This window comes from Callionymus lyra, chromosome 18 (genome assembly GCF_982586985.1).
Source record: "Callionymus lyra chromosome 18, fCalLyr1.hap1.1, whole genome shotgun sequence".
Taxonomy (NCBI): Eukaryota; Metazoa; Chordata; class Actinopteri; order Syngnathiformes; family Callionymidae; genus Callionymus; species Callionymus lyra.
Window position 1 is genome coordinate 20,232,621 of NC_141835.1, and position 14,049 is coordinate 20,246,669.

The 14,049-nt window shown below is 41.4% G+C and overlaps 2 protein-coding genes across 2 annotated transcripts in view; one reads left to right on the forward strand and one right to left on the reverse strand.

Moving 5' to 3' along the window:
* Positions 1 to 14,049, forward strand: part of alk (ALK receptor tyrosine kinase) — a 380,098-nt gene that overhangs the window by 21,111 nt on the left and 344,938 nt on the right. The gene's annotated exons all lie outside the window — the stretch shown is intronic.
* LOC148060900 (RNA-directed DNA polymerase from mobile element jockey) lies at positions 598 to 3,101 on the reverse strand. The gene is given in 2 exon segments (XM_087780364.1): positions 598 to 2,515; positions 2,517 to 3,101. Coding segments are annotated over 2 exon segments (2,412 nt in total). The 5' UTR covers positions 3,011 to 3,101.

Genomic DNA, 14,049 nt, shown 5'->3' on the forward strand with positions numbered 1-14,049 from the left:
TACATCATTTAAATCTAAAACAGCACTTAGCCGTTACTGCGTCATTAAGCTTGAAGTTCCTTCTAGCTGCTCTCGCTGATCAAAACAATCTAACGACTCGGCGACCATCAGGAGTGGATCGCTTAGACGGGGTCGGAAACTCAAAAGTTGAACTGAGGATTTTTGGAGGTGTCCTGCTGAGGACAACGACGAGTCAAGTACAAGTGTTAATGCGCCTGCTAGGTTACTAATGTAGTTCTGTGTTCATCATTATTCATCTCAACATATTACACAAAAATATTGATACGATGATATATCGCAATATTTATTTTTTCGTTATACTCTATCAATATTAGCACAGCACTTTGAATTTTGAAGTATTTTTTTTTTTTTTTAGTTACTTGTTCTGGGTTCAAATAATATTACATTCCTTAAACATATTTCTTTAACAGTTTACAGTAAACTGTTAATAATAATAATAATAATACATTTTATTTGTATGGCGGCGCCTTTCAGGTCACCCAAGGTCACCTTACAAAACAGGAGTGTTAGATCGTAGCATCAATAAAAACAGAACAAACAAAGATCGAGATAAAAGTGCAGTGCAGAGTGTCTGGTTCATAGGGAATGTGCCAGTTTGAACAGGTGGGTTTTAAGTCGAGATGTGAATGTTGTGATGGAGTCTGACTGTCTTATGTGTGGTGGGAGGGAGTTCCAGAGTTTTGGTGCCGAGCAGCTGAAGAATCGGGCACCCATCGTGCTGAGGCATGACGTGGGGGTGATTAACAGTCCAGCAGAGGAGGAGCGGAGGGAACGGGAGGGAGTGTAGTCATGGAGAAGGTCGCGGAGGTAAGTGGGGGCTAGGTTGTGGAGAGCTTTGTAGGTGAGGAGGAGATTTTTGAAGTGGATGCAGTATTGAACCGGGAGCCAGTGGAGTTGGATGAGAACAGGGGTGATGTGGTCAGATGATTTGGTGCGGGTGATGATCCGGGCGGCTGAGTTCTGAATGATCTGCAGTCTGTTGATGAGTTTGGTGGGGAGTCCGGTGAGAAGGGCGTTGCAGTAGTCGATGCGTGATGTGACAAATGAGTGGACCAGGATTTCAGTGCTAGATTGGGTCAGTAATGGGCGGAGTCTGGAGATGTTGCGGAGGTGGAAGAATGCGGTCCGGGTGATGTTTTGAATATGGGGCGCAAATGGGAGGGTGTTGTCCAATATGACGCCGAGGCTCTTGACTTGGTGGGAGAAGGGTACAGGGAATCCGTCGATGATGATGGGTGTGGCTGGGGTGTGTTGTGATTTGGCGAGGGTGGATTTGGAGCCGATGAGCAGGGCCTCGGTCTTGTTGCCGTTGAGTTTTAAAAAGTTCCTGCTCATCCAGCTCCGGATGTCTTCTAGGCAGGTGATGAGGGAGGTGGGAGGGATGGCCACGGTGGGTTTGGTGGAGATGTAGACCTGTGTGTCGTCAGCGTAGCAGTGGAAATGGACCCCATGGTGACGGAGGAGTTTGCCCAGGGGGAGGAGGTAGATGGTGAACAGGAGTGGACCCAAGACTGACCCCTGGGGGACACCCAGTGAAACACCCGAACGCCCAGACTTATGGTGGCTTAGTTGGACAAATTGTTGACGGTCGGTGAGGTAGGAAGTGAACCAGGAGAGTGCAGCACCGGTGATCCCAATGCCAGCCAGGCGGTCCAAGAGCAGACGGTGGGAGATGGTGTCGAATGCTGCGCTGAGGTCGAGGAGGATGAGAATGGTGAGCAATCCGGAGTCAGCTGCACGGAGGAGGTCGTTGGTGATTTTGACTAGGGCTGTTTCAGTGCTGTGTTTAGGACGGAAGCCGGATTGGAAGGGTTCGTGGAGATTGTTTGTGTCAAGGTGGGACTGTAATTGTGCGGCAACCACCCTTTCAAGGGTTTTGGAAATGAAGGGGAGGTTGGAGATGGGCCGGTAGTGGTTGAGGTCAGCAGGATCAGCACTGGGTTTTTTCAGGATTGGTGTGATGGCAGCCAGTTTTAGGGAGAGGGGTACGGTACCTGTAGTGAGGGAGGAGTTAATTATGTTGGTGATCATGGGGGAAATGAATGGAAGACATGCTTTGACAAGGGAGGTGGGAAGAGGGTCGAGCTGACAGGTGGTGGTTTTGGCCTTGCGGATGAGTTCTGAGACGGTCAGTTCTGTTACTGGGGTGAAGTCAGAGAGGGAGCTGATGGGAGGTTGGTCAGTGATCATCCAGGGTGGGTCGTCAGAGGGAGTGCGAGATGTGGCCAGTAGTTGGTGAATGGTGTTGATCTTGGAGCTGAAGAAGTCCAGGAAGGCAGTGCACTGATTGGCGGAAATTTCAGGAGGGAGGGTTTTAGGAGGCTGAAGTAAGTGGCTGATTGTTGAGAAAAGGTCTCTGCTGTTACCTGTACCGGTGTTGATGAGGTTGGAGTAGTATGAGGATTTGGCAGTGGTGAGGGAGTTCTTGTAGTGATGGAGGTAGTCCGAGTACATCTGGCGGTGTACAGTGAGTCCAGTCTTTTTGTAGAGTCGCTTTGAGCTGGCGGAGCTCAGGGGTGAACCAGGGAGCAGTGTGGGTGAATGAGACTGAGCGGGTTTTCAGGGGGGCCAGGGTGGTGAGGGAGGAGGAGAGGCAGTTGTTGTAGTGAGTCACCAGGTCAGTCAGGGAGGATGCTGAGGGGGGGCTGGGGTAGGAGCTGATCAGGGAGGAGAGATCTGTGGTGTTGATATGTTTGATGTTCCTGAAGGAGATGGTCCGTTGTTCCTTGGCTTTGTGTAGTTGGGTGTAAATGTCAAAAAGTACGGCTTTGTGGTCGGAAATGGGGAAATCAATGACATCAAGGTTAGTGGGAGTGATGTCAGTGCAGCAGATTAAGTCCAGTATGTGACCTTTGTTATGGGTTGGGAGGTTGACATGTTGTGTGATGCCAAGACAGTCCAGGAGTGATGTGAAGTCGTTAGCAAGCGTACAGGATGGGTTGTCAATATGGATGTTGAAGTCACCAAGGAGAATAACAGTGGGGGACATTGCACATACAGATGTTAATAGTGATGAAAATTCATTGAGGAAAACGGCAGAGGGTTTTGGTGGTCTGTATATGGTGACAATGATAGTGGGTTTGGGGCCTGTGAGTTTTACAGCTAGACATTCAAAGGAGGAGTGATGGGGAACTGTGACAGCAGTGACTTTGATGTTTTCACGGTGGAGGAGAGCGAGGCCACCCCCCCTCCCAGTGGCACGGGGTTTACTAATAAAAGAGAAACCTGATGGGACAGCCTCATTAAGATGGGAGAAGTCGTTTGGTTGCTGCCAGGTCTCGGTGAGGCAGAGAATGTCTAGGCTCTGGTCAACAATAAAGTCAGCTATCAGCAGGGCCTTATTACTGAGGGATCTGGTGTTGAGTAGACAGAGTTTCAGACAGGTGAGTGGAGTGTAACAGGTTGCTTTGAGCACAGGGGACAGCACACTGTGATTGACAGGACTGACAGGGCGGGCTGTACGAGGAGGGGGGCGGGGCCTAGTGGACCAGAAAGAGCGGATGTTTGTGTTGCTGTTGTGAGTGACCTGAAAGTTCCGTCCAGAGCCTCGGTGGATGTATCTTGGTCGTTTCAGGATGTAGTGGTGGGATGCAAGCTCAGGTGGGGGGGTCCTTGAGAAGATCCGGAGACGTAACATCTCCGTTGCCGAGTAACGGAGCGGCAGAGATGCGCTCGTGAGAGCCGAGCAGCGCGAGCCAGAGGAACAGGTTGAAACTCCACATGATGAGAAGTCGGCGGCGACGTAATCCAGCGCTAGATGATGATCCAGGTGGTGGTGGTGAAGCCACAGAACCAGCACAGCGGAGGCAGAGGAGTGGAGCGTGCTGGTTGTAGCTTGCGGTGTAGCAGGGAGGCGGCGTCCTCCGCGTTGACAGCAATCCGCGGGCGCAGGTAAACGTCCGGGAGAGCTGGCAAGGTGGCGGCGGACCGGTCCGAACTGGCGTGCTTCGTGGGGCACACCGGCGCGGGCTATCCAGCCACAGAGTGCGGAGAGGAGCCCTGTGTCGGCGGAGTTAGCTTCTGGCTAGCGGAGCTAGCTTCTGGCTAGCGAGTCAGGCAGGCAGAGACTAAAACTGCTGTTTCAGTGTCGCAGAGTGGAAGATCGAGCGGGCCGAATCAAGCAGATGGGCTCGAGGACCAACATTCATAAAAGACTAAGCTTGATAAATCAATATGAAACGTCAAAATAGCGAAAATAACGAAGACCAGGGGAGGCGCGGCAGCAGCTTGCCAGCGGACCCTCCAACGGTTAAAACGGTGGATATATATGTTATATATATATATATATATATATATATATATGATATATATGGTGTTCAACAATTAAATTCTTTAAACTTACAATTAACATGAAAATGTTACTGGTGTTTGTTTATTTTTGTCTTGCAATTAAACTTTAACCACACTGAATAGTACTAAACAGTACTTAGTACTAAACAGCCGCTAGATGGCAGTAGTAATTACATCCATCGCAGAAATGAAATCCTGTTAGATTGTGGCAACGATTGAGGATGAGAGGATACAGTGGACTCATTTAAATCTGATGTTTGGACATATTTCGGTTTCAAATGAAAGCAGTTACGACTTCGTCAAGAGTCATGTGGTCTGTAATTTCTGCAACACTAGAGTCAAGTTCTCGCACAACACAGTGGTCCCTCGCTATATCACATGATTTTAATTCATGTCAGTTTGCATGCTTTTTTTTACAGCGTACAGCATGAACGTGCATTGTGATTGGCTAATGGAGAAGCTATTGGCTATGTCTTCTGCGCCCTTGTTATCTCAGAATAACCAGACAGTGTTTCTCCTTAATAAGGTGCTATTGTGAGATGTTGCGTAGTCTGGGACGTGTGCATGTGCATTTGTTGTGATTGTGTTGTGTGTTCCAGAAGTCCGGTGGTCCTGGACTAAAGTTTGGGAACTTAGATTTTGAAAACCAGTGGGTCTAACTACGGTGAAGATGCCAGAAAGGCCTGAAAACAGGTTTTGATCTTTGGTTTCATTTACTTATATTGTACTTGTTTCTTTTAATCTGCAAAAAGTTTTGTGTGAGTGTGTGTGAGAGAACTGTGAAAAAATGTTAACGCATTTCGGAGAAAAGTGTATAAAAGTGTGTGGTTAGGGGTTTTACAGACTTAAAACATGTATTATAATTGAAAAAAATTAAAAAATAAAGCTGAATACTTCTAAGATTTCTTCTTTTGTAGGTTACTTTGAGAACGTATCCCCCGCGATAAACGAGAGATCGCTGTACTACAGATGTATTCTTGTTCCTATACTGCCTTATACGGCAGTATATCACACTTTTGCTCCCTATATCATGCATCATATGGCATCTTTACATTTTTTTTGTATTATATTTCATCAAACTCACACTTTTGAAGTTAATTGAATAAATATAAAAGAACATAGATTTTATCATGATTTCTTTATTTTTATATAAATAAAAACAATTGTGGCATATTTGCTTAAAAATATCATTGCACAATGACATATTTTTCTTCTTTTTTTCAACAATAAACTACGTGGCCACTTAAGGGAAATTGAATTGCCCGACCCTTCTTTAGCATGTGGCTAATGGCTTATTCTTTTCCATGTTCTGATGAAATAAAAACAACGAAAATAATAAAGCACAATGATAAAGAAAAACTTTACCTGGATGAAAATACACATGAACATAACGCTGAACCAGCAGCATATTTATGTGTCAAGAGTCAAAAGCTAATGTTACTTTTGTAAAAACATCTTTTATACTAGTAGTACTAATCACATTAAGTCATTTAACATTAACAAATATACATTTTTCTTTCAGCAATAGATCCCTCACTGACAGGCAACACTAGCTGCGATAATCCCCGCTGATCTTTTAGTGCTTCTTCCTGCTCATACTTCCCTCCCACGCCAAAACAGTCCGACCTGCTCATGCATCATTGATGTCCTCAAATCTGCTGCATGATTCCTCCTGGGACGTGTCGACAGTCACTCGGCATCATTGAATGTGCGGAAACTCTCCGCAACAATTGGCGTTTAGTGGACGATGAAGTTCATCATGGAGGATGTTGAGATGATGAAGATGGTTAACACAAATATCCCTTTTCTTCTCCTTTTCAATTGGTCGACGCAGGAAAGTAACTCGGTCGTACAGACCGATCCTACAAGTTGAAGAGAAAAGCGAGATGTCAGTCTCCGAGCTCCCACACTCATTAAGAGATACTTGAGTCTTCCACCCTGTAGCTAATGAATCATTCATAGCCGCCTGTCATGTTCATATATGATTCCAAAGTTCAACATGAGCATGAATTTTCCAAGACCTCCATTTGGCACCTTTCTGTGACATTTCCCTGCTGCGCGACATTTCGTGTTAGTGTAGCCGGAGCCGAGTGGAGAAGGGCCGTGGGAGGGAATAAGTGTATTTAACTAATTATAGCTGTCATTCTGACATAAAGATTGTACTTACAGCCGCTGCCTGATGAAATAAAGATTAAATGAAACTCGGAAAATTACCTCTGAGTTATTCTAACGATTAAATATTATATCATAATGCGATATATTTATGTTAACGACAGCCTAGTGTTTTAAAATGATGTTTGCTAACTTACAAACGTCCCTGATCATCACATCACTGATCGTGTGCGTCGGTCTTGTGTTAATCAATCGAATCCACCAGGACGTAAATCTATTTGACATCCTTTGCAGTGAATGTGTCTTCAAAGCTAACATGCTAGGCTAGCTTGTCGCCTACAATCTTAAACAAGTGATTCCTGCATGACCCTTGCTTTGTTTTGGCTTTTAAAACATTGACAAGTTTGTAGGTCACTTGTGAAAATAAATATTCCACAAGCTTATTTTCGGATATGAAAAGCTGGGGAGCTTGGTCACCTGCCCATCAGAAGTTAAACCTGGTCAAATATCTGAGCAATTCATGCCCCTTAATGTGTTAAACCCTGTATCTGTAGCAAGGTGTTTCAATTGAGTTTATCTCAGGCATGTTCTCCAAATCCACAAAGATAAATTATAAAGAAAATAAAGAGTTAAACATGGTGTTAAGATAACAGAAAATAACATGTGGTAGAAGACACAAAACATTTTTGGCTGCATGCTGCCAAAAAAAACGTAAATGAATTTCAAACTTAACATTAATACAGCAATCATTCAAAATAGAAAGCTCAGTCATTACTTTGTCATTATTTCCATGAGGTACATCGAAAATTATTGATGAGGATTCATGAAGCATACTTTTCTTCTTTTTTTTTTTTAAGAGTCCAGTAACTGGCGCTACCAGTTTACTTTTCAAAAACAAGGAAAAATACCTCAGACACATTTCCAAAACTCTTTTGCAATACATCAGCCTGTTTGTTCTAACCAATTGAATAATGTATTCTTACTTTGAAACAAACTACACACACTCGATACTTTAACTTCTTTGACAAGCTTAAACAAAGCCCCCAAAATGGACTCACAAATCCTTTTATTCTGTATGTCAGAACATGTAACCCTATGATCTGGAGCTTGTTATCCATGCGTTTGTTTCTTCTCGTCTGGACTATTGTAACAGTTTGTTTTCATGTCTTAACAAGAAGGAGCTGTCTCGCCTGCAGTTGATTCAAAACTCTGCAGCGAGAATTGTGACTCGCTCTAGCAGAAGAACTCACATTTCTCCGATCCTTAAAACTCTTCACTTGCTGCAAGTTTCTTTCAGGATCAACTTTAAAATGTCTTAGATCTATTCATGGTCAGTCTCCTCCTTCCATCAGTGATCTGATCCAGCCTTACACCCCAGCTCGGGCTCTGAGGTCTGTGGATCAGAATCTACATATGGTTCCTGAACAGGAGGAGAGAAATCCTTCCAGGCTGTTGCTCCTAAGCTTTGGAATGATCTTCCTCTCCCTCTGAGTTTGATAAAGTCTACTGACTCCTTCAGTAGAAGTAGTAGTAAGAAACATCTTAAGAGATTTTTATTTGTGCAGGTTTTTTCTTGATTTTCTGGAACTCCTGTGTTTGTCTTGTGTGTCTTGACCTTTTAAGAATATATTTTATTGGGTTTTGTTTTGGTTGTTTAAGCGCTTTGTGACCCTGGTCTGGAAAAGCGCTATACAAATAAAAATTACTTACTTACTATATACCGAAGGCTAAAGCGTTTTCTGTAAATCCAACATGTTATTTTAGGACATGGTTATACGACGTTTTAAGGGTTTGAATGGGATGGAAGAGGATAGTTGTTGGTGTTTAGTGGTGATCTAGTGTTTGTGTATTCTTAAGTTTCAAAAAGTGGTGCAGGTTTTTGGTTGACAACATTAGCTTTTGAGAATTAAGTTAGCTGATTTGTTATCTATTTTGGAAATGTGTGATATGTAAGAAGAAAGACTTAAATACTTTTTTTTCTGAAGAATTCCTCCTGTTGAGGTGTCACAACACAATGGAGCTTAAAAACGAGCAGTATAAAGGTATTTGGATTTCTTTGAGAGTGTCTTTTTAGATGAAAAAAATAGCGCCGATCAACTCCAAAAAGAAAGGATTACTCTGAAAAGAATTCCAACCCTTAGTCGACAGGAGGGTGAGTAGAAAATGAGTGAAACAGTGCCATCTATTGGGCTCTGAAAAGGAGAACCACCCTTCATAGAGCTTCATCCATCATCAGCGGACACACCTAAAACGTTGACGGCAGCGTTGACTTGATCCTGTCTGGACTCAAGGACGATGAATTGGCAGAGTTGTGTTTCAAGGGAGGTCCAACTGTGATGCGTCAAGTTTCATCGACTCCCGGACCCTGACGCAAATATCACGTCACCGTAATGTGCCCCAGCAGAGCACAGCCAGCGCCAACATCCCAACAAATGTCAGCCTGCGAGCTTTTTTCACGGGTGTGAAGATGCATCACGACGTGGTGGTCTCTCTCTCTCAAACACACACACACTGGAGCTTCTATTGGACTCCACAGCAACACAATAAGGAAGTTATCAGGAATAATTATGTTTTAGCTGGATGTTCTCAACCTACAGGAGCAATGATAACACGTTAAATAACTCTGCTACTAATCTGTGTCGAAATGGTTTTTGAATGATCCAAAAAGGTCAAATATTAAAAAGTACTCGAGTGTTCCAGCTTTAGTCAAACAGAATAATTGATACGGAGAAATGTTGCGATCATGTTTCGTGAGCGGAAATCTAAATCCGGCTGCTGTTGTTGCGTAATTGCTCTCCGTCCTGTTTGCTATTATTATGTCAGAGTTACGCAGGCGAGCAGGATGGAGGCACAAGTCTGTTCGTCGAGCTCAGAATGTTGCCAGGGATGGAAGTTGTTAACTCGACAAACTGGATCAGTGAGCAGACCGGTGGGTCTTGATGGCTGGTCTTGACGTGAAGTTCTGAGATTTATTCCACCTTCCTGTAAAAAAAGATGGTTACAGCTTGTAGCCCTTTGTGTAGTTTTTACCTGGTGTGAGAGAAAATATTTATACACTTAATATCGCTATATTCACAGTACGACTTGAGAATGTTTTTTTTTTAGCTTTCAAATCATATTTTATTTTTATAATGCTAATTGTATGGTTTATATTTCATTAAAGTGAGTATAATAGATTTATTTAAAAAATGTATTTACAGTTACCATGAAACTATTAATGGAATTTTTTCACGTTTGTCTTCCATTAGAAAATTCTTGCCACTAGATGGCAGCAGTCATTACATCCTTAGCACCAATAGGAACTAATAAATCCCATCGTATACCTTTGTGAGGGTTTCAGTTAAATATAACTATTTCGAGTATTTAAACACGAGTAAAATAATTTTTCTTTATCTGTATTTACGTACCAGGTGTCCGAAAATTATTAGTAAGTTGTGTGATTTTTTTTTAATCCTTTGAGTGCACGTTGATTAATAATCGACAGTGTAGCAATATGTTTACTTTCAGAGAAAAGCATTATAAAGTACTATTAAATTACTATTTTTAATTAATAATTGAAAAAAAAATTAAGTAAGTAAGTAATGGTTATTTAAATAACATCATACATCCATCTTGTGCTTCATTTAAACATGATTGACATATTGAAATAGAGGCATTGAAAGGGATGAACCCGTCTGAATTCTTTGTTTACTTGTATGAAAAAAGGAAAAGTGCTTGAATTAGTTTCACGCACAGATTCAAACATCTAAATATTTTTTTTCACCATTTTCGTTTAAGTGTACTTAAGTGTATCTTACTACATGAGGCTCCTATCTGTAGTGGAGAATGAGTAGAGGTTGACACTGAGCCTAAGGCCAGGTCTCATAGACATTTCTGGAAGTTACTTACAGAGTAAAGTAAGGTAAATAGGAAATATGCTCCTTACTGACTGCACAATTTCACTCTACCCATTTATGTAAGTCTGCATTTTTATAAGGTTATGTTTAAATCCACATTCAGTCCATTCAGTGAAAGTCACATGAGTGAAGTATGTACTTACTTATGTTAAGCAAATTTGATGAAGGTAAATCTTTTGGGCTTAATCATTTTAAAAGTAGCTCGCCAAGGGAAAAAGTATGGGCACCCCTGGTTTAAGTGAATTCAATTAGTTTAAGGTAATTAAAGTTCAAGAGTTTAACTTAAGAAAACACTAACCGATGAAAGTTAGCTTGTTTGTTAGTTGCTTTGTTTTTAGCAGCAAATAAATCCCACGAAATCCTTAAGCGATGACTGAGGACGAGAGGAGCTTTTAAAGTTGATGTTTTCTCAAATTTGTTTTCAGAACAAATTAAAGAAGTTATGACAAGTGTCAACTACTTGTGTTATACTACAAATATATATATATATATCATTGTTCCTACAGTATCACGATATATCTTATTGTGACAGTGACGACAAGAAGAGGAATACAAATGTATCCTTTCCAGCTGGACCATACTGAGCTATGGAGTTCTTCAATTTTTACCAACTGCAGAGACATGTTGGACTTGTAGCCGGAGTTGTAGAAAGTTGCTCAGCTCTAAATTTAAGGGATTTTTTTTTTTTTCCTGCTCGCCTTCTACCATCGTATCTCTGTATGGCTAGTTTCCATTCCTTCAGCTCGGAGGAGTTACTAGTCTGCAACTGTTGACTTTCCGGTGGAAAAAGTGCGAGTTAGGAGGATATTTCCGCTGCCAAGGATCTTCCATGGTCGCATCACCTGCCACCAACTCACACATTTCAACCTGGAGCTGCATTCCTACATCTTTGTTGACTGAACTGGGACTACCTGAGTTGCAATCTGTATTACAACAGTCGCAACACGCATCGCTTCTATCTACCATGTTTTTCTTGCTTGTATGTGTGTGTTGGCCAACAGGTTAAATATAGGTTGTTTGGTTCTTTATGAAGGGTATTTAAACAAGAGAAAAATATATATTTTCCCATCATTTTTCAATGGGATCTCACCCCCATTGAGCTGTTGTGTGAGAATCTTGACTTTATGGTACGCCAGAAGTGTCCATCAAGTTAACCCAACTAGTGGGAGATGCTTCAGGAAGTGAAGTGTGAAATTTCTTCAGATGACCTCAACAAATTATGAGCTAGAATGCAAAGGGAGCATTTTTTGACGAAAGCAAAGTTTGAAGGGCAAAATTATTATTTCAAATACAAATCATTATCTTGTCAATGTCTTGCCTATATTTTCTCATTTTTTTTGTAACTTTTTTTGCAAATTTTTATTTTGAACGGTAGTGAATGTATATATATATGTATATATATATATATATATATATATATAGTGGCCCATTCATAAATTAACTTGCTCATCCCTGGTTTAGAAGATGGATAGCGAACATTAAACATTCTTATTTTGAAACTAGAATTTCCGTATTACCGTAAAGTTGTTCCAATAAGCGTTAACATTGTGACTCACTTAAAGTATAAGCTTCAACTCCATTTATTTCTTTGCTCCGAGCACGACTAACAAATCAGCGCTGGCTTTTACCGCCACATTTTCTTCCATCAGGGAAATTTTCATCCAGCATCGATCAATATGACAAACGATCGGGGCCCAAAAACTACCTTCCGCTTTCAAATCTGTTTCTCCAGTGCTTGTTATCGACACGCGAGAATGTCCAACCAGGCGGTGTTAAAATTCAGAAACCTGATTAGCATCTGTGCAGCTGTTTGGACTGACAGGCGAACTTGAAGCACCCCAAATCTTTCCTGAGACCTTTTCGGTTGAAAGGAGAGCTGAGCCGCGGCTCGCTGAAATGTGAAGAGGGCCGGCATGCTCAACCACATGTCGCGTGTGTGTCGGAGGTGGGCTTTGTGTGTAGCCTCAGGAGACTTTGTCGCTGCGCTTGTTAAAGTTGGGATGATGTTGGGGGGAAAACCACCCAGCGTTAATTCACACCGATGCTCTTCAGAGTGTCCCAACGGGATTATCTTTTCACCTCTCTGAGGAAGATGGCAGAGGCACGACTCACAACTCCCACGTGCAGACACCCACACGGACACACACACACGTTCGTTGTTTTTTCCAAGTCAGGAGGCAAATCAATAGCAAACACTGCACACTCTTTCTATTTACATGACTTTGAAGTGAGTCTGAAGCTCTCCAGAGATAAGGATATTTTATAATCTTTGAAGAATGAGCATTTTATTAAAAAAATAAAAACCAAAACATATTTTTTGCTTGATTTTGTAATATATATATTTAAATTCTTTCCATTGCTATCAGACATAAACCACATCTATCATGAACATATTGTATCGACTGTTTCATAGGAACCACTGTAAACATCGTATTGATTTTTCTTTCTTCAGCAATAGATAACTAAAACAACTTCATTTGTAAGCAGCAGCATCTTAAAGAACTTGTAAATATGAACCATAAAAAACATATATCTGAAGGTTATTTCACTACACAAAACATCACACATGGGTAAAGCAATGAAGCTTAACTCAAGGATGGATAGAAATAAATTGCTATTGATTAAAAATAAATGCCAATAGGGGGCGCCACTTTCTGAATTCCATAAAAGGGCCAAAATGGTGTTTATTGATCTGTCCCTTCTTCATAACAGTGGTTCCTCCTTTGGTCCATTAAAATAATGCCGGCATAAACCAGTCAGCGGTGGAGAAAATGTTATAGTCTAAATAGACCTTTATTGAATTTTATTCTTCGCATTAGTTTCCGCACGTTTTCACATTAAATCAAGATTTAAGGGAGTCGTAATCTCCGTGGGTTACGATATACACATGTATCAAAGGTGGTGATGTTTTTTTCTGCTTTTTGAATGAAAATGTTTTTCATTTTCATCCTGTTTTACTGAATCTGACAAAAGTAATAACTCTCATGAAGGCATAGAATATGTCGATGGGTCGTACTGGGCCTTCTGAGCTATTCAATTGATTGACAGGTTCATCAATATGATTCTCATGAAACAAAGTTTCAGATCAATATGAGGTTATTGCTGCTGTATGTGAGAAATCCTGCACTGAAAAAAAAGTTGCTTACTTTGTTAAATTCACGTGTATTTATTGATGGTTTCTGTTTTTTGTTGCATCTGCATTTTCTCCGTCCCTCGGGCATCGCTAGATCTGTGTAATCTTTTTTTTACAATTCATATCAATTCCTTCCTCCCCCTTCAGTCTTTCTTTCTTGTCCATCATCCTTCCTGACGTCTTCTTCATCTCCAACGTTCTTCCTCCTAACATTGTCTTCAAACTTCTCTGCATCTTCTTCAACTCTGACTCTTCCAACTTCCTGAACAAACATTAGCGTCAATCACTCTGTTCTTTCTCCCCTTCCGTCCAGTTTCAAAAGTTTGAATCAATAGACATCACTTTTTGAAAGGTTTAAGAGTATGAGAACTAGCCGACATTTCTGACGGTCTATAGAGAATTTACAACAGAGGATATTTTCAAGTGTGTTTATGACATTAACCCAGAATATTTGCACCTTAGTCCAAAATATATAGAAATGATTCCCAGATGTGTGATCACATTCTCTCCAACAGTGTTTTGGTTTCCCTAAAAGTTTACCCTTAAAGTTTTTTAAAAATCTGATTAAAACCTTCCAACCAAATTCCATCCATCTTT